Here is a 22,734-nt window from a genome sequence, read left to right as displayed (position 1 = left end):
GACCAGCAGTCTTTTGGATGGCAGCTTCATGGACAAGCGCATTGACAAGACTCTGATGGACAAGGATACATTGGTTGATAGTTGCTGTGTGATTGAATGATTGGGAGGTCATCAGATGGGTGGTTTGTGGAAAGGGCTCTTGTTGACACGTGACCCCCCCTAGCAGATGGTGACTTCACCAATTGGCCCCTCATGTTAAAATCGTGTGCTTATTAGAGATTTGCTACACCCCAGATGTCCCTCACTTAAGACTTCTGCTTCTTGGAAGGGGGAGCCTGTCCTCCGAGAAAATCTTTTGTGATAAGCCTCTCTGTCCTTAGCCCAGCCTCGAGGGGTAGACATTGGAGCAGTCTTCACAGATTATTTTCCAGAAGACAAGGCTGGAGCCTCTATGAGAAAAGGTGATCTATGCCATCTGTCAAGTTGCAGAACTTACAATTTTCAGGCTTCTGGTGAGGGTGCAAACAGTAAATTCACTCCTTTTGTGGATCTTTCACATACGCATGGGTCTTCCCACAAGCAGCATAGCCCTTTGCAAAGGTCCTCCCTGCCCTAGAATGTTCAACCCTTCTTTCCTCATCAGCTCTGGGGTGTGAAGGCTGAGTTGCAAGGGGGAAATCAGGGAAAAAACCTTTAACGGTAGTCATAGAATGGAGAGCAGCATGCACAGAACAGGTGAGTTAAATTGGCGAATGAAATCCAAAATCCAAAATCATTTAAAAAAAGAAAACTTGTATTCAACCAATTGTGCAAAAATAAAATGAGTAAAGTCACAAGAGCTATGCTCGAAAGCCACCCATTCAAACGATGCAGTAAAAAATGCAAACATGGCTACCAAAGGTGGAGCATGATCCGCTCTCCTCATTTGTCTAATGAGAAAAAGGCCCATAATGAGGATGATGGTCTACAAATGGAATGCGTTTTCTCTTACCGCTATGCATATATGGTTTCCCAAAGACTCCCGGCATGATGGGGAATTTTTCTAGCATGTTAAAGACCCAATGCTGGATCTTACTGCTATTCATATGTGTTTTTACCAAGGATCTTCTTCCTGATGACAGGAATAATTCTCCAGCATTAGATCTTTCATTTGCTAGAAGTGGATACATTTAGGTGTACTCAGCAGAATTTCTCAGTTGGAATACATTTCTACCGCAAAGGTTTCAATTTTGGCCAGCTTTTATTACTATTTAGCTTAGTAAAATAAATATTTTACAAAAATTATGCAGGTTATGGGGAGGGCTGTACTAGCCCAAAGTTGAATAAGTGATAGGAGACATGAAAAGATAAGGAGAATAATGGCATGCAAAATATGGCACACATGCTCACTAAGTTCGTGAGCAAACTGTAAATCATTCTGGAAAAATGTTTCTAGTTATTTGTGGACTTTAGCAAAAGCAGACTTCCATTGCGTTGTTGCCAGTGAGGTAGAGCTTCTAATAGGCAGAATATAATTAGCAAGACAAATTAGAAGTCATATATAAATTAAAGTAACTGGCAAAAGGGAGTGCTTGATATCTATATAGGCGCTGTCTGAAATGTTTCCATTAAGATGTAGTTGTGCTGGGGTGAGTTACGCTGATGTGTTTTGAGCACAACAATTTCTCAGAAACATTATAAACTAAATCAATATGCCTTATTGGTTGTAACTTCCACATAGATTATGTGATTATTTTAGTTTGATTGCACAACATACTATGTCTTACAATCCAATTGTTAAAAGAAAACATTATCATAATAGATGTGAAACGTAGCATGAATATACAAAAAAGATTCAACGAGTATACAAGAAATGAAGACGGAAAGCCTTTGTGATGCAGAGTAAATAAACCAGACTTTTAAGCTATACAATATTTGGCAATAATACACTGGATGATGCTTGAAAAAAGTGGTGCTCTTTCTCTCTTAAAAAAAAAAAGCTGCAAAGGTTTAAAACAAAATAGAAATCCAGTCTGATCAAAGTAAAATGCTTTCTCAAAGTAACAATGCCCTTTTGATTTGCAATTATGTTACTAAGAAAGAAGGGGTACAGACGGGGCAAAAATGTAAAAGGAGAAATGTAGACGTATACACTTACCAGCACAAGACAAGTGTCTACTAAAGAAAACGTTCCTGACCGCCCAATGCCAGCACTACAGTGAATGACAGCAGGACCATGTTCAGAATTTAGTGAGCCAGATTCTCGCACTTCCGTCAGAAAATTAAGAAAAGAAGCTGGTGATTCAGGGACTCCAAAATCTGGCCATGTCGTATAATGAAAATGGTAAATTTCTCTGTATTCACCAAGCTAAAAGAAAAGAAAAAAAAAACAGAACAGGAAGTCATCTAAAATTGGGAATATCAAATGTACAGTATATATATATATAGTGTGTTTTGTCAGGACTTTCAAGTGGTCTGGGGATCTGAGGGAGAAAATCCCAGGCAAAGTAAAACAGTAAACATATACAGTAACCCATAAAAGCCACTTAATATGGAAAACCTAATGTACACCACATCCCATCTCATAATTTTCACGATTTTGCCATCCCAGGAACCCACCAGAGTGTTCCCTGTCTGGCAAGCCTCCACAGTTAATTGTCTGAGGGAACCATAGAACGAAAGACGTTTACAGGAGGCTAACCAATACACTGCTGACTGCCACATGATTAAAAGAAGTGATGTCAAGCGTGACTTTTCACAACGGAGCTGTGGTGGCCAACGGGTTGCTGAATGGCTCAGCTTGCACACCTGGCCAAGATTACAATTTCCAGCTGAGCTATAGTACGGGCGACACTGACATGCTCAGAGGTCTCAACAGGGAGCTATGGACACCAAGGGCCCTCTCCCAAACATACTTACCCATCCAGGGCACATGGCTGGCTCAGAGAAAGGCACGAATTGCAGCTCAAAGCTCTAGGCAGTAGCATAGCAGGCCAATGGACATCAATGATCTCAGAGGTACCTGCCAATGAAGGTGCCTCAATCTCTCCAATACCACATTGCTGCCAGATTTTTAACCAAGAGGCAAAAGACGGTGGGAAGGACATGTGGATGTCTCCCGCACTGAGAAGCTGGATCCAGCAACCAGAGTGGGGTGAAAAGTGGACTTTAACGAGAGATCATACCTATTGAATCATTATGTCAGACAGATACAGTAGAGGGGGAGGAGCAGGCTAGATCTCACTAGAGGGAGTGATGCAACACCTAATAAGCTCAAACATGCTCTTAGCGGTGCTTTGGTGCTGTCAGTCAGGAGGTGATTGGATCAGGGTAGCTCTTGCAGGTGGTCTGGTTTGAGAGAGCTGTCCAAAACACTTCTATTCACTCTGTTTTTTGAGAAAAGCCAGGAGAAGAAACAGGCCAAGGACTAATGGGCTCTCAAAGCAAATTTTGAGGAGTCACACCACAAAGATACTGAAGGGGGCTCTGAAGGACACTTGGAGCAGTGGCAAATCAGATTGGTACATGCATTGCCTTGAGAAATTACACAGCATCACTTTCAAATATCAAATGGAAAAGAATGACATAATAAAATAATGGCGTGTTCCGTTTCAGACTGCTCGATTCAGTGTTCCTTTCAACCCAACATACGTACTCCTCTCCTTCCCCCGTTCTGATGGTTCTCTCTTAGTACTCTCTCCTCCTTTCAACTCCAGCGACCTCTCACACCTTCTATATCTTGTCTCCACCCTTTGATGCTACTACTTCCTACTCTACCCTGCAGCACATTAAGTCAGAAATAGGATATCTGAGTACTCTCGTCTCTAAACCGGAGGTCTCCAATCAGTAGATCACTCCTTGCATCAGACACCAAAATGAGCACTATGTTCATCTTCCCCTGCCCCTCCCTAATCTTCCCGCAAAGCAAACAGTCAAACACTGTGCGCAAGGTGAGAGGAGGGGCTGCATCTGGACTTGAAGGGCTCGGGGTAGTGTCCCAACAAGGGGTTAAAAGGGGTTAACTATTAATGACAAAAGTAAATGGGAAGTGCGTTTTGTGGACATAACCACGAGGTTTCAAATAATGGCCGATTATAAATTGAAAGGGTGTATAAATCTGCATGCCATGTGAAACAGAGCTCTGACTATGATCGTTTCAGCCTCAATGTTTTTTTTGAATTATTTCGGTTAGCATTACTTTGAATGCTGGTAATTGTATGATTTCAATCAGAATAAGGAAAATAAAGCAACAGATGTAATCGTTTTTTGCTCAGCATGTTTGTGACAGTGCTTGTAGGAAAAAAAGAATTCGTGTGAGGCCCAGCTTGCAAGAAAATGTACATCCAGCGATACGTCTTGCTGTTCATGGTAAAACTGATTTTTTAATTTGAAGATACTAGTTCTCTGTATTAAGGCAGTAGAACCCCAATTGTATTAAAGGTTAAGATGGACTTTGTCATAATAAGGAGACCACCTCTATGCATATCTAGCCATATCCCAATACAGGAATTCAAGTGCTACCAGCAATTTTACTCTTAAGTAAGAGCGGAAAACTACTAGCTGCACTGCATTCTGGTTACTGTCCACTTACATTCATTAAAACTAAGCAGAAATGTAAAATGGGATGTGCTATTAGTGCCAGGAAAAATATGATTTGAGTTATGTTTCAAGGTAATGGAAAAAGTGGAAAGCCATTAATTTGCACCAAACTCAATTTTAATGTCACATTGATTGGGTCACTTTAATGATTAGATGAATTCCATTAATTGATGCAATTATTTCTCACATTGTATCCCAAATTCATGGGTTGAGTTCTGAGTAATATGAACTACGACTTTCTTGTCAGTCGGCCTTTTTCGAGTTGTGTCTCTTATCATGCCGCAATGGTGAGAGACACAACTTGAACTATGGTCAACAACAACGAGGACAAATACTCAGCTGTACCAAAAACACTGACTGACACGAAAGTCATAGTCAGTATTACTCAGAACTAAACCCATTAATTAATTTGGAATACAACGTGTCATGCACAATATTGTTTTGAAAATAAGCCAAACTTAATGGCTTATCCCTCCTGAAGAACCATCACCAAACACTGACGGAGAAACACGTGTTGAGGGCTATACCTTATGTTGTCAAGTTACTCTGAGAAAGAAGTTACACCACAGTTGCAAGTCTTAATGAGAAATAATTGCATCAATTAATGCAATACATCTAATCTTTCAATTGACGTAATCAATGTGACATTAAAATTGAGTTTGGCGCAAATTAATCCATTTCCACTTTTTCAATTACCTTCAGTCTATTAATCATTCTGATCAGCCTCGGAAAGAAAACCAGATGCAGCCTGACACACTCTAGCTAAAGAAAACTATATAGAGCTCTTTCCTACTTATGCTACAGGATCGCCACAAGCTGCATATAGGCTGAATAAGTCAAAGCAAACTTGGAGAGTTATGTTTCAGCCTATGTCTTACGAAACAAGAGTACAAATGAAGTAATTGGGTGAGAAAAGTGAGCACTGGTTTCCATGTATATATTTTGATATGTATAGGATTAATAAAGCTTAAACGTAGTTACTAAGTAACAGAGCTCTGTACAAAACAGAATGGTGAATACAGGGACAGAATATTGAGTAGAGCCGTGGGATTAGAGGACAATCAATAGGGTTGATGAACATTTGCTACAGGCAGAAACCGGGAGATGTGTGGGGAGCGTATATGCATATATTCAAATTCTGGCTGAGAATGTTCAGCCTTTCAATACTGGGTTGAGATGGCGCAATTCATGAGCACTGTTTTTGCTAATACTTTGGCAAAACACCATGCAATTTACAAGCAATTCTCCAACACATGAAAAATTCCAAAGGATGCATGGTCACCAACAGTACGCGGGCTATGCTGGCACTGCTACTGTAAAATATGTTGATGTTATTGCAAACAATATGACATAATTGTCATTTGAAACCATTTTTGTGGAGCTCGAGCTGTCAATGTGTCAGAGAGCTGTATGTGCAAGCCAGGCATGGCCCATTGGTCATCCACTAGAATGACCTGCATGATTTCAGCAGGGAGAGGCAGCGATCCTGTGAGCTGTTCACTGTGATACTGCCTCCTTCATAAAGGGCAGATGGGTGGCAGGACGCCACCCATTCTGTATATGCCACCCCTCACAACAAACATACTTTAATTACTCAAAATGGTAATACACCAATTCAGGTGTTGTCTGGTTGGGCTCTTATAGGATTTGTGCACGTTTCGAGTCATCGCTATAAACAGTGCAAATCACAGGGCTAAAACAACACTTTCCTTTGCCTATATCTTAATAACACGGTTTCCACATGTTCATTTTTTCAATCTTGCCAATTATTTTGAAAAACACTTTTAAGGGTAGTCGGCAAAAAAAATACTTTGGCTTACTTTTCCTTGGCTGAATCCTGTGATTTGGCTTGCAAGCGTTGGCATGAATTGGGGATATATTGAACTCGCAGTGGATTCTTTTTTACAAAGCAGAACATGGTAAATACTAAATGTTTTTTAAAATTGTACAACACATTGATTGAAATACATGCGCCCCAAAACAAACTACCCTTGTTGAAATCCTGGATGCCAAAGCACCATCCAAAAAGATTTTTCTTCATCCATCTTCAAAAGAAAATGTGCATCATTAATCTACCATGTCCACGTTACAGTGGGAAAAAGAACACAGGCATTTTGCAGTAATACACACAAATTATGAAAATATTTTTCCGAAAAGAAGCGGGCTGTGATCCTAAAAAGTAGGCAAACTAAACTAAACATCTTTAAAAGTTGCTAATGATTTGATGAAAAACAAAAGTACTTTTACAAATGGTGCAACTGTGACGGGCGGCGTGACTCCCGTGGCTGAGTCGGTTGTGAGAGATTTTAAAAACCGTCCTGAATTCGTCTCCCATGCCAGGTGTGCAGTTAGGTGCACACACTATGGCAAGGAGGGTATCTGCACTCTCAGCCAATGTGATTGCATATATCTGCGAATCTGCCTTTTCTTTAAACATGAATTTCCAGAAATCAAAACTTTGATCCAATCTGACCGCATCAGAGTACTGCTGCTGTTTCACACTACACACCAGATTACTGATCACTGGTGGATAGCGTGCATAGTCAGCCATCACATTGAACGTCTCAATTGGTTTCCTACATTCTGGTATGAGGTCCGGAAAATTGGAGTTGAAGGGAAAGCCGGTTCCCTGCGCAAGTGACGAGTATTAGTGGTTGGTTGTAGTATGGCCTGCGACCTGGCACATGGTTTGTTGGGGAACCAAAACTCCAAAGTTCCCGAGGGGTTAGCTGCTGGGTGAGATGACAAACCTTGTTAATTGACGGCGCTGGCTGTTGGTTGTTGTCCAAAGTCTAAAAAATGACAATTTTCAGAGTTGTCTGCTTGTTTGAATTAATGAAGAGGGGACTCCCGATATATTTTCATTAATATAGATTTCAATATACTAATGAACATGTATCAAATGTCTGGCAACATATGCTATGTGAGGTGAAACAAACACATGTTTCGACCGTAGTCATTATCAAGACAGACAAATTGGTGGTGGTCAGGATTAGGAAAGGAGCGCCTGTGCAGCCTCCCGATGGGCTGAGGGCTGTATGCTGGATAGCCAATCTGAATCTGTGGTTATTAGCGGGACGCTCGATAGCGTGGTAGTCCAATGCGCTCCTTTCCTAATCAGGACCACCACCAATTTGTCTGCCTTGATAAAGACTACGGTTGAAGCGCGCGTCAGCTTTTGCGTATTACTATATTAAAATCTATATTAATGAACACAAATCAGGCGTCACCTCTTCATTAATTCAAACAAGCTGACAACTCTGAAAATTTACATTTTGTATCATCAATTAACTAGGTTTGTCATCTCACCCTACATTCTGGTATGCTTGATAATTTTTAGGAGACAGTTACTATACAAATCAATTAAATACATTTTTGAAGTTAATAATATCATGATAAATGTATAAGTTGTTCCCTTTTTATATAAAGGAGCCAATAAACCAAACCAACCCAAAGAATATTGGTACAAATTCTCATACGTATGGACATCACCACCCTATTAGCACTTGCTAGTAGCTCCCACCTATTGGCCATTAACTACAAGTAGCTCTTGCTAAAGTATGGATTGAAGACTCCTGCTCTAAACCTTATGTCATGGGACCTAGCTTTTGGCAATGCAAGGTGAAAATGACATGGGAACAGACCTTAATTCTACTTTCTACATCGAGGAAAGGGCAGTATATGAATGCATACTCGTAATGTTTCCACAAATACACTGCATAAATGGATACAAATTAAGGTACTTGATAGTGAGTTCTTTACCAAAGCAGGGGTCAGTCATTTTGACAAGGCTGCTAGATACTAGATGCCATGCGGAAACAGCAATTGCCTGATCTTCATGGTTCTCTTCTAGGGGATACAAAGCCCCCCCCCCCTCCAAAGAACATATATCATTTTGTTGCTATAGCATTGGATGTAGTAAAAAAAAAAAAAAAAGATTTTTTTTATTTTATTATAATTTGTGTATGGTTAAAAAAAACATTTACAAAACTGAAATGTGTTCCGTTTACACAACACATATTAAAAGAAAATTATATACAGGTAAAATTGTTAACAGTTTTAACACATGAGAAAAAATTCATTCTTTTGGACATGAACAAGTACATTAAAATAACCTTTTGATTCTTGGTTGTAGGTAAGTAGGAGTTTTGTATAGCACAACAATTTGCCTCAATGGAGGTAAACAGGCGCTAAGAAAACCTTGAGGGAAACCACCCTAATTAGGCTGTAGACGAGCAGCCAAATGTCCCCTGCTACCTGTATGCTGGAAGCCAGAAGCCGTGCCATGCTTGACACCAGTGACTGACTATTATGCGTAAAGTCTTCGAGAAAAGGTATCCACTGAGAAAACCCTATCTGATTCCTCCCTGAAGAAATGACAATCTCCTGGAAGAAGTCCCCAAAGGAATATGAAAATGAGAGAAAGAGAAGCTGGTGACATCACAAGAAGGGAGTGTGACGCACTGAGAAAAGTGGCTGAAGAAAAGGATGTATGGACTGTATAGAAACGGATGACGAAATAAAGAATAGAGTAAACATTCATATGCGAAAGATAGCACGTGTGAAGAGCACTGGAGAAAATGCAAGCTGTTTAATAAAAGTACAGATTCAGCAACGCATGTAGACTAAGTAACCATAAAAGCTGGCTAGACGTAGTGAATAGACTGCAGGCGGTGCCCCCATTATATATAAAGGAACTGGACATTCGGTGTCACATATTTAGTAAGCGCAAACCCATGGAGAAAGAAGGATCAATAGCTGTGTGTATGACGCAGAAAAGAAATGGCTGAAGATCGAACAAAGACCGAGAAGGGCTGTCTGGCTTGGTGTCAAAGGATGAAGTAGCCAAGAACTGATTTTCTATCCGAAAAGAACAGGAACCGTGAGGCACTGCATTGTCTCGTGTTAAGATACAAAGAAAGAACACCATGAGTACCAAGGTTATTAATTAAAGACAATTAAATGCTGCAAAACAGGCCGAATTACGGTCTCCTGTCAATTGAGCCAAGGATGGAAATAGGAGTTGGGCATGCAGACCTGAACTGTGGTTAGAGTGTGCATGTACTCCCATATATTCTCAGGAGCAAGGATATTTGCAAGGCCAAGTTCAAAGACAATCCTTATGGCAGAAGGCCTGAGCGATTAGAGATCTTGGGCTAATTGGGTGGGGAGACATCGTCAAGTCCACCCACTGAAGCCTGGGGTACCAGCTTACATGCTGCTAGCGAGCCCAATGTTCCAGAAGGGTGCAAGCAGGCCAACCAATTATAGAGGGGCATTTAACAAAGGGCCTTATGGTTTGAGAGCCAATAATAAACTGTCATTGACACCGAAGACATACTTCAAGCGGTGTTCAGACTGGAGCCAAGATGTTTATCACAGACCCTCACCGTGTCTGTCTCTGCTGCTTGCGATCGGGTCTCGAAGTCCAGGACTGTGGCTCATGTCAATACATGACTGTCAAGGCCTTGCAGGAAAGGAAGTAGAACCTTTATGCAGGTAAGCCCTCCCCCAAATCCCCAGCCGTTAGCCCATCTAAAAGAACAACATCCTCCTAATCGAGAGATGTTTCTCCCATTAGAAAGTGTCCTAAACACCAAAGACATTCGAGGTCCAGTTCACTACACTCACCGTCCTCTTTTTATAAGAGGAGCAAAAAAAACAACGTCACAGATCCTTGTCTTCCTCTCCCGAAAAAGCTGTGTTTCCAAAAAAGAACTCGCCTCCGGTGGAATTCAAAAACTTCGGTTTGAAAATGCTTGAAGTTTTCCAGAGGCAAGCTCCTCCGAGTGCCCCTCTGAAGGAGTCTGAGAAAAGAAGCCACACCTCAGCATCTAACAAGACCAGTATGGAGTCTCGTTTGTCTCCTTCTCCCACGCTTCAAGGCCCAGGAAGAGAGACTCCAACACACAAGAAAGAGCCTGTGCCTGTCCCCTCGAAGCATTCATCTTTGGCCCCTGGGGGAGCACCGGAGACCCAAAGTGATAGCCACAGCAGTCAGAAACACAACGCGGTTGTGTTTGAAAACGCTGCGGTTTTTCTTTCCGAGTTTCTCAGGCTCCTCCGAGCCGGAGGAGCCTGAGAAACTTGGAAAGAAAAACCGCAGCGTTTTCAAACACAACGTTGTATTTATGTTTGCGGTCGCTTCAAAAGCGACCGCAAACATAAAGACAACGTTTTTAAAGCTGCGGTTTTATTTCTAAGTTTTCCGGGCTCCTCCAGCCCACAAAACGTAGAAAAAAAAAACGCAGCTAGTGCTTATTTAAAAAAAAAAATAAATAGCACTTAGAGATTCAGCTGCAGCTTTCCTGCTCTGGTCTCCGGTCCCCGTCCTCCGCGTACAGCACCAATGAAGGAAAAGCCACCCAGCGGTAGCTTTTGTTTACTACAGCAGGCTGGCTTTTCCTTCATTAGTGCCGCAAAAGCCAGCACAGGGGGGCATCCATTTCACAAAATGGATGCGCCCATGTGCTTGCTTTTGCGAATTTTGAGCTTTAATAGCTCAAGATTTTACATAGGAAGTTTTTTAAAAAAAAGTGCTAGTATTATTTTTTAATGTTGCCTATCTATTTTTAAAATACATTTTTTTACTGGACTATCCCTTTAATGAGATGGGTTGCGGGACAAACTGAGACCAGCCATTTGGGGATGCTTTAACTGGCTCTTTATTTGAAGAGTTACACGTTCTTTTGTAGATAGTCTTGTTTCAAGGTGGATTTGTCTGTGTTCCAACAGTTTGCTTACTAAAGGGAGTTTTGGGGTCCTCCACATGTACCTTCTTAATGTTCAGTATGCCCAGTTAGTATGCCCAGTTAGGTCCAGTCTCCCTCTGCTGGTTCTTCTGCCTATTAACATAAGAACAGAAGAGTTAGTGGGTTTTCTCCATCCCGCTCTGCATTTCTCTTCTCCCTTTTCACATCTATTGCTCTTTCTTACCTCTCTTGCCCATGTCTCTCTGCCCCTTCCTGTTCCTCTTTTACATTTTACCCCCCGCCCCCTACATTGCCTTTTTTTGGTTGCCTATTCCTCTATGTCATTGTCTTGATCCTGTCCCCTAGGCCCCCCATTCCTTTTTTTTTTTGGACCAAATTTATTATTATTTTCTTGAAACAAAATACAAATCATCCAAAACAGTGGATCCTGCATATTAATCATTGCACAACTTATGAACAAAACATAATGACACCCCACACTCCCACCCCACCCACAAGCTCTTCCAAAAAACGACTAGATTGAAAAAAAAAACATAGAAGAAATGGTTCTTTAACACAACATCTCAATAACAGTCATCGCAAAAAGTACTTATCTGCCTTGCAGCCCTCAAATCAAACATCCTCTAGGACAGATTTAAATCCAAAAAAGGCCCCCATATCTTCAGGAATTTAGACATTTTCTTTTGCAGCACATAATTTACTTTGCTCAATATTGCAAACTTTATACATTTCTTCTAGCCAGTTGCATCTGATTTCCATGCACTTAATATCAATCTCTTTGCCACTGCTGCCCCTCTTATAATCCATGTGATTTAGTTAGTATTCGAGTCGTCCAACAGGACCGTTTCACCTAGGATGAGTGTTTCCAAGTTGTATTCCATCTCTTCACCTAGAACAGCATTCATTATCTCCAGGATCCCGTTCCAGAAATCCTTCAATTTAATACAGTCCCATAACATATGCTCTAATGTACCCTGCCCCAGAACACAACACCAACAAGTGTCTGAGTTCAATAAACCATGTTTGAAAAGGCGGCCAGGAGTCCAGAATGTTCTGTTGAGTATCTTCACTTGTCGATCTTGATCCCCCAATGTTCAGGGAAACTCTTAATTTTTGCACAGTTATTCGCCCATCTTTCTGAAGACATGTCCTCTCTCAGAATTGTTGACCATGTCAACAGGATTCCGTGGTCTTGCTCTGAGAATTCACTCAGCATAGTGTACATTTTAGAGGTTAAGTGTGCAAAATCCTTTGCAGATGGCAGACTCGCCACTCTCCTTAATTTCCTGTAATCACCATCAATGTTCCCTCTAATTATTTAGCTCTATGTGCGAAACTGGTTTGCTGTTGTGCGCACATTATTTTCCATGTGCGCAACTGACTAATGAGGTAAGACACTTTGTGAGCGTGCATATGTAGTGAACTACCATCGCAGAAGAGAGTTTGGAAAGTAATTTCCTCTTCCCAGCCACTTCAATTCTTGACAAATCTTACTAGGCTTTTTACAAACACAAAGGCTAAAAATAGAATATGTTATATGTGATTAAACAGAAAACTCAACCAGTCCAAGACTTCAACATCTGCCACAGTACCTTGCAAATGTTTTATGCCACTGGAAAATCACTCATGTGTACTACAAAACACAAATATATCTCGTCATAAACTGATGTGGCTGCCAAGAAATGCAGACAGGAGTTCAAGTGTCACTTTAATGAAGTAATTCAAGGGCCAGGAGAACATGCGTCTAATAATTTGTGTAAGGATCAGAATAGCTGCACCTCAGAATATGATCAAATATTCATGTGCCTCTGCTTGCTATCCACATTACATTGTCCTTTGGGTATTGATAACATCAGCCTTACAGCCAAGAGACAGATACACCATTGATTTTTACTCCCTAAATATGAAAATGTGCCCACCAAAAACGATAAAAAATGAACATTTTGTTTCATCAACCCAAAAAGCTCCACTGATATTTTGTCTATCCTTTAGCAAACGAGCAACACATTTCCTTCAGTGTACTGCCGAAACGTCTGACTTGGTTTTTTTAATTTGCTGCTTTGATCATCACCCGCAAGAAGTGATGACCTGTGTTCTTCCACTCTTACCCTTCCCCGGCCCCTGTGGTTGCCTACAATACTAGTAGATAGAGCACTGTGAAACGTGAGGGATTCTAGTAGTAAGCACTCACTGGGATATATGCAGAGCCACAATACTTTGCAAGCAAGGCATATTTAATGCCTCAACATATTATGTGCATTTTAAGATGCCATTACTCTGCATGTATGCAATTCTTTTGCAGCGCATACAAGATTGTTTGCAACATACCCCACACTTATATCATTGTGTAGGATTACACTGTGCTCAGTGAAACTGTTTTTTGCATAGCAGCACGTTACCATATAATGTATGATGGTCTATGCCCAAAGGAACTCTGAACACTTGGAAACGAGGCAGATTGTGTGAAATCATTCTCGTGTCTGACTATCCGGTGCCCTGATAATTTGGACGGGGAATCCCAGGCATACTTCATACCCATTATCCCTTGTCGGCAAAGTAAATGATATTGCAATGTAGCTCTCTACTTATAGGGTAATGTTATTAATGCTAAAGTAGGAGCCGCTGAGCATCACATTTGTCTTCTAAAAATCCTTACAGGGCAAATTCATATTTGAGTTTTATAATGTGTTCACTAGCAAGGGCGCCGCTTCAAAGCACTTGCCTCACATATGTACAAAGAAGAGGAAGTATGGGATAAGGTTACAGATCCAGGTAGCCTGCTTATTTACAGTCAGTATCCGATATTTTAGCTGGTAGTTAGATTGTATTGTGCTTTTGGTAAGGCACAATGAGTAACAGAAATTCTGGCACTTGAACGTTATTCCTGTTATTCATATCATTCATATTACAACAAACATAAAACCATATCATATCAAGCCAACCATGCCATATCATATCAAGTGGATGTAGGTACACATCTGCTAACCTTTCGCAGAGCCAAGAGAGGAGGAGTCAAGGTTGTCCGGTACTATCTTAATGTGCTCTGGGGCAGAAGTTAGAGTCATAAGGTCAAAGTGTGGTAGAATCAAGCTTAGGAGTCATAGGTGGGGAGGGAACATTATTTGGTTAATGTGTGCATGCATATCTTGGTTAGATTCTTCTGTTAATGGAGCCAGCTTTTCATATTAGTTTGTGTGTATTTTGCTGTTAGGGTGTTTACGGTCACCCTTGCATAGTAGCGTAATGCAAATTAGCAGAATATCAAGACAGAGAAAGCTAATTTCAATGTATTGCTGTGGCTTGTGCTTTATTACATATTTTTGAATATGTGAGAATTGTCTGTGTGCGCTGCTAAAAATCTTCTGAGCGGCACCCAGAAGGAAGCTGGGCAAGCGCACATGCGCACAGCTTAGTGGGAACACTGGTGGGGAGGGAACATTATTTGGTTAATGTGTGCATGTATTTCTTGGTTAGATTCTTCTGTTAATGGAGCCAGCTTTTCATATTAGTTTGTGTGTATTTTGCTGTTAGGGTGTTTACCGTCACCCTTGCATAGTAGCGTAATGCAAATTAGCAGAATATCAAGACTGAGAAAGCTAATTTCAATTTATTGCTGTGGCTTGTGCTTTATTACATATTTTTGAATATGTGAGAATTGTCTGTGTGCGCTGCTAAATATCTTCTGAGCGGCACCCAGAAGGAAGCTGGGCAAGCGCACATGCGCACAGCTTAGTGGGAACACTGATCACCATATAAATTTTCCGCAAGGTTGTACTCTGCCTTAAGCGCCCTGAATGTTTTCGACCTCTGACCCTTGAACAAGACTCACATTTTCCTAATACCTGCTCTGAACCAATTTCTCCAGAAAATCACCTTTTTCCAATTTTAATTTTGGGATTCAGCCTTATCGATGATTCTGCATTTGTACTAGATTCTATTCCGGCCGCTTGTTCATAGGCCCGCCAAGTTGTTCTCAAGAAATCTGTCAAAGCTGAGCTGCGGACACTCTTGTTGGTGGTAGGTTGAATGGCCCACACATCCAACGGCCCTGCCTTCTCTGCCTCAGCACAAGCCCATTCATCATCTGATGTCAGAAACGGAAGGATGTGCCTCAAGGTGAATTCCTGGTGGTATCTCAAAATTTGCAATGTTCAGGCCCCCTTTTTCTTTTTTGAGCTGTAGTTTCCAGAGTTTTAACCTTGGAATTCTTCCATTCCAAACAAATGACTGAAGCATGCAATCTATTTTTTTCCAATCCGATTTTCGTACTTTCATTGGGACCATTCCTAAAATGTAGGTAACTTTCGGCACCAAAGTAATTTTTATTGCATTTACCCTTCCCCCTAAGGACAGCTGAAGTGCAGACCAACAATCTCCTGTTTTATCTTCTTCATACATAAGTCCATATTAGTTTTCATAAGGACACTCAAATCCTTAGTTATCCAGATACCTAGATATTTCATTTTATTAGCACACCACCTGAACCCAAAACTTTGTATGACCTCACAAGTTGTGTTGTTTAGTTTGAAATTGCGCCAAAATCATCCCAGACCCTCATCAGCTCTGCAATTGAGTTTGATGGATCTTGCACCACCACCAATAAATCACCCGCATACAACCAGAGCTTTTGGCAAGTTGTTCCATAGCAAACCCCTTTGATTCTTGGAGCGGATCGGATTGCTTCTGCCAAGGGTTCAATCTAAATCACAAACAATGGAGACAACGGGCATCCTTGACAAGACCCCTGCTGTAATTAAAATTCTTTAGACAGCCTGCCGTTGGTGTTGACCGCTGCCAATGGTCCATTATACAAGACTTTCGCCCAGCTCAAAAACTCCATGCCAGAATTCATTCTTTCCATTGTATACTGTAGAAACCTCCAGCTCACCCTGTCAAAAGCCTTTTCGGTATCAAGGGAGATAGCAACTGACTCAATTTGTGACCTTTGACATTCCTCCATTGTTAGCAATAGCCTCCTCATGTTCGTAGCTGATACTCTCCCTTTAATAAAGCCAGCTTGGTCAGGATGGATCAAACTAGGGAGGATTTTCTCGAGTCGGGCTGCCAGAATTTTAGACAAGACTTTACTATCCATATTCATCAGGCCGATGGGTCAGTAACTCCCTAGGTCCAACTTTGAACGGTCAGGCTTGAGCAATAATGAAATCGATGCATGGCGTAGAGTGGGAGGCAGAATACCCCTTGCCTTGCTTTCAAGGAACATATCCCTCATTAACTCCAGGACCTCATCTGGCATCACACGATAAAATTCCAATGGCAACCTGTCTGGCCCAGGACATTTTCCAATATTCAGAGACCAAACTCCTTTCTTAACGTCAAGTGAAATATCGGCATTCAGAAACTATTTTTCTTCTTCATTCACTTTCTTTAAAGTAATTCTCTCAAAGAATTGCGAAGTCTTTTCTACATCCAATGTGTGCTCCTCACTGTATAGCTCCTCGTAAAAGTTTTTAAACACTGTTTATTTCAACTGTATTCGTGGTCACCCCACCGTTTTTCCTTATCGCTCCTATTGCCCCATTAGATTCTCTCTTTCTTAATCTATGGGCTAGCAGTCTACCACATTTTTTCCCCCACCTTCATAGTACTTGCACTTCAATCTAAATAATGCTAATTCTGCCTTCTCGCTAAGGATCCTATTAAGTTGATACTTCATATTCATTAATTCAAAGTGTTTCTCACTATCAAAATTTCTCATGAGCTCTTTTTCTAAAACTGTCACTTTGGAACCCAATTCTCTGCAACTCTTTGCTTTTTCTTAATCCCAGACACTTTCATAACCACTCCACGCATCACACACGTGAACGCTTCCCAGCCGGTCTCCACCTCTACTTCCCCATTTAAGTTGGTTTTCAAATACTCTGATGCTTTATCAATTAATCTTTTCTTCAACTCTTCATCATTCAAAATTTGTGTGTTAAACCTCCATACTTTGGCCTTTTCTGACGAATGGAAACTACCATACTCAGTGGAGCATGGTCAGAAATTATACTCCCTATTTCACAACTCTCAACACTTCCCGAGATCAACCCAGATGTTAAAAAATTGTCAATTCGAGAGTATATATGGTGTGCATTTGAATAAAATGTGTACTCCCTCCCTCCCTCCCTGTGGGATTCTCCACCCTCCACACGTCAGACAAAGCAAAATCATCCATCAACAATCTCAAAGCTTCTCTGTCCCTTATCCTACCATCTGTGACAATCTGACTAGTTTTATCCAGATAGGGGTCTACCATCAGATTAAAATCTCCACCCAACAAGGGGAGAATTTCTTATTTATCAAGTCCAAAATTTGTCGTCCTAAATCATTAAAGAATGCATCCCCATTAACGTTTGGCGCATAAATGTTACACAGTCATCTCCATGTTCTGTATTTGAACCTTAACCAATAACCACCGTCCCAGCTTGTCTGCCTTGTAATTCAATAGACTCCCTTGAAAAAATGTCTTAAAGAGAATAGAGACCCCTCAAGAGCTTGATGCATATGAGGAATGCAATGCAAAACCTGGCCAACTTTTCTGAAATGCAGCTGCCTCAATCTCGGTAAAAAGAGTCTCCTGTAAGAAAATAACATCAGCCTCGTAACGTTTTAGATGCGTCATCATTTTCTTCCTCTTAATGTTGTCCTTCAACCCATTTACAATCTACGAGACCACTCAGAAAATCTCCAACCAGACTACACGAGTTCATTCTATCCATTGCAAAATCCTTGATCAATTCTCCATCCTCAATAACTTTTCTCAACAAAAAAAACCCAAAATGATAATACAAAAACAACAAGTAATTTAGAAACATTTAAATAAAACATTCTGCAAAAAAGAAACCCCCAAAAAACCCATAACACCACACGGAGGTAGAAACAGAACCTTACCGACCTACACCTGATAGAGCTTGCCCCCCATATATCTACTAAATGTATCCATTCAAATTCTAAATAAAGTACCCCCCCCCCAAGTTTTCCCGGCATTCTTAACTCAATTATGTAAGACACATCGAAGTTGTGGGACTAAAACCAATTGCTTTGTAATTCCTATTTGCCCAACACCCTTGACTAAATTCATTTTAAAGAACTTTGCTTAATATTATCTACAAGCCCCCTATAATTCGAAATGATTCAAGTAGCTTTTAATGAACCCAAACAAGTTTAATGTAAACTTAGATCTTTCCGAATCTACAAACCAACCAACCAATGCTCATGAGATTTCCAAATAGGTACTCCACCATACCCAACCACCCTATTAAAATGTGCATACGAAAACATAATTATGGTCAGGTCCATGAAAGAGTACAATGCTCCATGCTGTGGCTGAGCGAAGTGCTAACCAAGGAAAAGGTTCCATCTACCTGCATATACACATGCTGCAAGTTCCAAATGTACCTTCTTTATTAGTGCAATACGTGCAATACGTGAAGCGCCTGCAGGATATGCTATCTCAGTGCAAATTAAAAATAATAACATTGTAGACCCATTTATGTTTGTCTTGAAACAAGGTCAGATTGACAGCCCGATAAATCTTAATTTCCATTTCCCAGCACACTCTTGTAGGTACGTCCCTATTAGCATAGAGGATAAGGAATTGTAGTAAAACAAACATGTGAATCTTTTCTTGTGTACAAAGTTGGCATAAAAAAAAATGACCAGGTTACTCACCGTAGTGACCACCTTACTCCTAGTCCATAGTCCCCTTTCCTCCATACTTGTGGGACATCTCTCCGTCCTGTGGTACAGGACCGGAGCACTTTGTAAAAAGCATCCACATTTTGTCAAAATGTGTCACTCCTTTCTTTCCTGTGCGGGGCCCGGCAAGTGGCCGTAACCCCGCCCACCTTGGCTCCGCCCCACGCATCGCTCATCAGTCCTTTTCTATCGCCAGCTCAAAGACCCATTAGCAATAACAGAGGAACCTTATTAGAGGGAACAGCGGGCGTATGGAGGAAAGGGGACTATGCACTAGGAGTAAGGTGGTCACTATGGTGAGTAACCTGGTAATACTCCTTCGTCCGGTCCCCTTTCCTCCATACTTGTGGGAGATTCCCAAGCACTCCTTACAGGAACTACAGGTGGATGGAAATACCCCTTACTGAAACAGGTTCTTCAGCATAGCTTGACCAAACTGAGCATCAGCTCTTGAGCTCATGTCGAGACAGTAATGCTTACAGAAAGCAGATGGGGAGGCCCAAGTAGATACCCTAGCGATGGCCTCCCAGGGGACATACTTCAGAAAAGCAACCGCGGCTGCCTTGCCCCACACCAGGTGTGCATAGATACTCTTCGGAGGTTTCTGCCCTTGGACGGTGAAAGACTCCGTGATGCAGGTGGCGATCCACCTAGAAATAGTTGCCTTAGACACCGGCTTGCCCTGAGGGTTACCGAAGGTCACAAAAAGTTGAGAAGAACTCCTAAGCTCGGAAGTCCTGTCCAGGTAGAATTTAAGAGCTCTTCGGACATCAAGACAGTGTAGAACCCTTTCAGCCTCTGAGGCAGGGTTCGGAAAAAAGACCGGAAGGGAGATCGACTGATTCAGATGGAATTCGGTCATCACCTTCGGTAGAAAAGCCGGGTCTGTCCGAAGGACTACCTTGTCCTTGTGAAAGACCAAGAAAGGATGCTCCACTGATAATGCCTGGAGCTCATTCACTCTCCTCGCAGCCGTAACGGCGACCAGGAAGGACACTTTCCAAGACAAGTACTTGAGGTCCACCGTAGCCATTGGTTCAAAGGGTTTAAGGCACAGCGCCGTCAGGACTACATTTAGGTCCCATGGCGGGTGCAGATTACGAACCGGAGGGTAGAGGCGTGTCAAGCCAGCAAAATGCCTCTTCACCACTGGGTTAGAGAATAAGAACACAGGTCTGTAGAAAGGTAAACGGAAACCGCTGAGAGAAGTCCTGCATGACAGAACATGAACCCCTGACTCTGCTAGGGAGGACAGCACCGTGTCAATCGTGGCCACCCTCGGATCCAGCTTCTTCTCCAAACACCAATGACATTACCTGAGCCATTTACTCTTGTATTGAGATCTGGTCGAGGGTTTCCTGGCTGCCTGGATAATTTGCATGTTATCCGCAGACAAACTCAGATGCTCTAAAGACTTGAACTCAGGCACCATGCCGCCAAGTTGAGCGACGGTGGGGAGGGGTGCCACATCTGTTGTTCCCATTGGTGAAGAAGATCGGGAGTTACTGGTAACCTCATCGGCGGATACACCGACAGGTGTTGAGGTTCTGAGAACCAAAACCTGGCCGGCCACCACAGGGCTATGAGTGGAAGGGAACAGTTTGCAGAGTTCTTCAACTTCCAAATTGCACGGTGAACTAGAGGCGGGAAGGCGTAAGCTCTCATGTTGTGCCATGGAATCTTGAGAGCATCCCCCAGAGAGGAGGCTCCCAGCCCCCCTCTGGATGCATACTGAGGAAGCTTCATGTTCAAAGCTGTAGCGAAGAGGTCCACCTCCGGTGTGCCCCAACGTGAGAAAATCCATCAGAGGACCTTCGCCTTCAATTCCCACTTGTAGCTGACGAGGAAGAGGCAGTACACACGAGGCCATGAGGCCCAGAAGCCTCTGGAACCACCAGGCCGACATGCTCTCCAACTCCACAAACATCTGACACGTGGCTAACAGATCCGCCATTCTGTCCCCGGTCAGATACACTCTGCAGTCGATCATGTTCCAACGAAAACCCAGGAAGATCAGGTCTTGTGAGACCGTCATGGAGGATTTCCGCCAGTTCACCGACAGCCCAAGATGGAACAGGAGCTGAAGGAGAGACAGGAGGTTGCCCGCTGCTGCCAGCCGACAAGGGCTGCGTAAGAGCCAGTCGTCCAAATAAGGATACACATGGATACCCTGGAGACGAAGATAGGCCGCAATCACTGACATCTTTGTGAAGACATGTGGCGCTGAGCTGAGGCCAAAAGGAAGCACCCGAAACTGGAAGTGCTCGTCTCCCAAAGAGAAGAACAAGTTACTAGTTGACTGGATGTTCCTCCCACGTATTCCTCATCTTGTGATAATTCGTTATCCCCAGCTTCGGAAAAAAAAAATTCGGCAGAGGGCGCTGTGTTCGAGGTCGCGGCGTCGATTATCACTCGACGGACTCCGTACTCTGTCGACATCACCAATGGTATAAATAGCTCGAGCCGCGCCGCTTGCTTCAGTTCTGTTCTTTTCAATGAAACATATAGGAGGAACACCCAGGTGTGTCCCATGACCGATACATTCTTCGTGAGAGGAAAGTGTAAGAAAACGTAAACTGTACTGTGGGGTAGGATGGGAGGGTCGATGAGGAATACGTGGGAGGAACATCCTTTCGACAGAACATTACAGTTGGTAAGTAACTTGTTCTTCGAATGGATTGTGTCCTCCCACGTATTCCTCATCTTGTGATAGGCTCCCATAGCAGTAGAAATTTTGGAGGCGGGAGAACCAAGATCAGTTTTCGTGGACAGAATGCAGAACTGCCTTGGCAAATAAACCCTCATTAGAGGAGGCAGTGTCCAAACAATAATGTTTAACAAAAGTATGCATTGTTTTCCAGGTTGCAGCTGCACAAATATCTGCTGCCGGGACTCCTCTCTTTAGAGCCGCAGAAGTAGCCATTCCCCTTGTAAAATGGGCACGAAGCCCATCTGGTGGTTCTTTTCCCGCTAATCTGTAGCATTCAACTATAGCTAATATGATCCAGCGGGAAATGGTCTGTTTTGTTACAGATGAGCCTAATTTATGACCAGTATAACCCAAGAATAGTTGGTCATCTTGTCTCAATTTAGCCATCCTTGAGATGTAGAAACTAAGAGCCCTCTTGGGATCTAGTCTGTGTAATCTCTCCTCTTCCTTGCCCAGATGAGGAGGAGGATAAAAAGTTGGTAGTACTATTTTTTGTGACAAATGGAAGTCCGAGACTGCTTTTGGTAAGAACGAAGGATTAACTTTAGCCTTATAAAAAATTGTATATGGTGGTTTGCATGAGAGAGCCTGAAGTTCACTAACCCTGCGGGCTGATGATAGGGCCACAAGAAGGACAGTTTTTAGAGTTAAAAGCCTCAATGGACATGAATGCAGAGGCTCAAAAGGTATGCAAGTCAAGAATTGTAGTACTAAATTTAAATCCCAAGTTGGTACATGAAAAGGTACTGGAGGGTATACATTAGTAAGCCCTTTTAAGAATTGAATGATTAACGGTATTTTGAAATGTGAAACCTCTTCCGAGGAGCGCATGAAAATGGACAGCGCAGCAAGGTATCCTTTCATTGTTCCTATCTGGAGCCCCAGATTAGCTAGATGTAATAGAAAAGAAAGTACCATTGGGGTGCCACACAGAAAAGGGTCCACATCCTTGTCTGCACAAGTTACTAAACCTGTTCCAGCGACATCGGTACAAAGATTTTGTTGCTGGTATTCTGGCCGAAAGCAAGATTTCCATTACGTCATCCGGAAGATCCCAATCCTTGTATCTCAACCTCTCAGAAACCATGCGCG

General features: G+C 42.2%; 1 protein-coding gene across 1 annotated transcript in view; it reads right to left on the bottom strand.

Annotated features, from left to right (window-relative positions):
- Nucleotides 1–22,734, bottom strand: part of PTPN2 (protein tyrosine phosphatase non-receptor type 2) — a 1,450,306-nt gene that overhangs the window by 457,500 nt on the left and 970,072 nt on the right. Inside the window, exon 6 of the mRNA XM_069620828.1 lies at nucleotides 2,078–2,287. Within this exon, the coding sequence (XP_069476929.1) occupies nucleotides 2,078–2,287 (210 nt within the window). The remainder of the gene's footprint in view (nucleotides 1–2,077; nucleotides 2,288–22,734) is intronic.

This window comes from Ambystoma mexicanum, chromosome 5q (assembly GCF_040938575.1).
Source record: "Ambystoma mexicanum isolate Mex_15411 chromosome 5q, UKY_AmexF1_1, whole genome shotgun sequence".
NCBI classification, from domain to species: domain Eukaryota; kingdom Metazoa; phylum Chordata; class Amphibia; order Caudata; family Ambystomatidae; genus Ambystoma; species Ambystoma mexicanum.
Note: the sequence above shows the minus strand (reverse complement) of the source record. Positions and strands in the feature narration are given on the sequence as shown.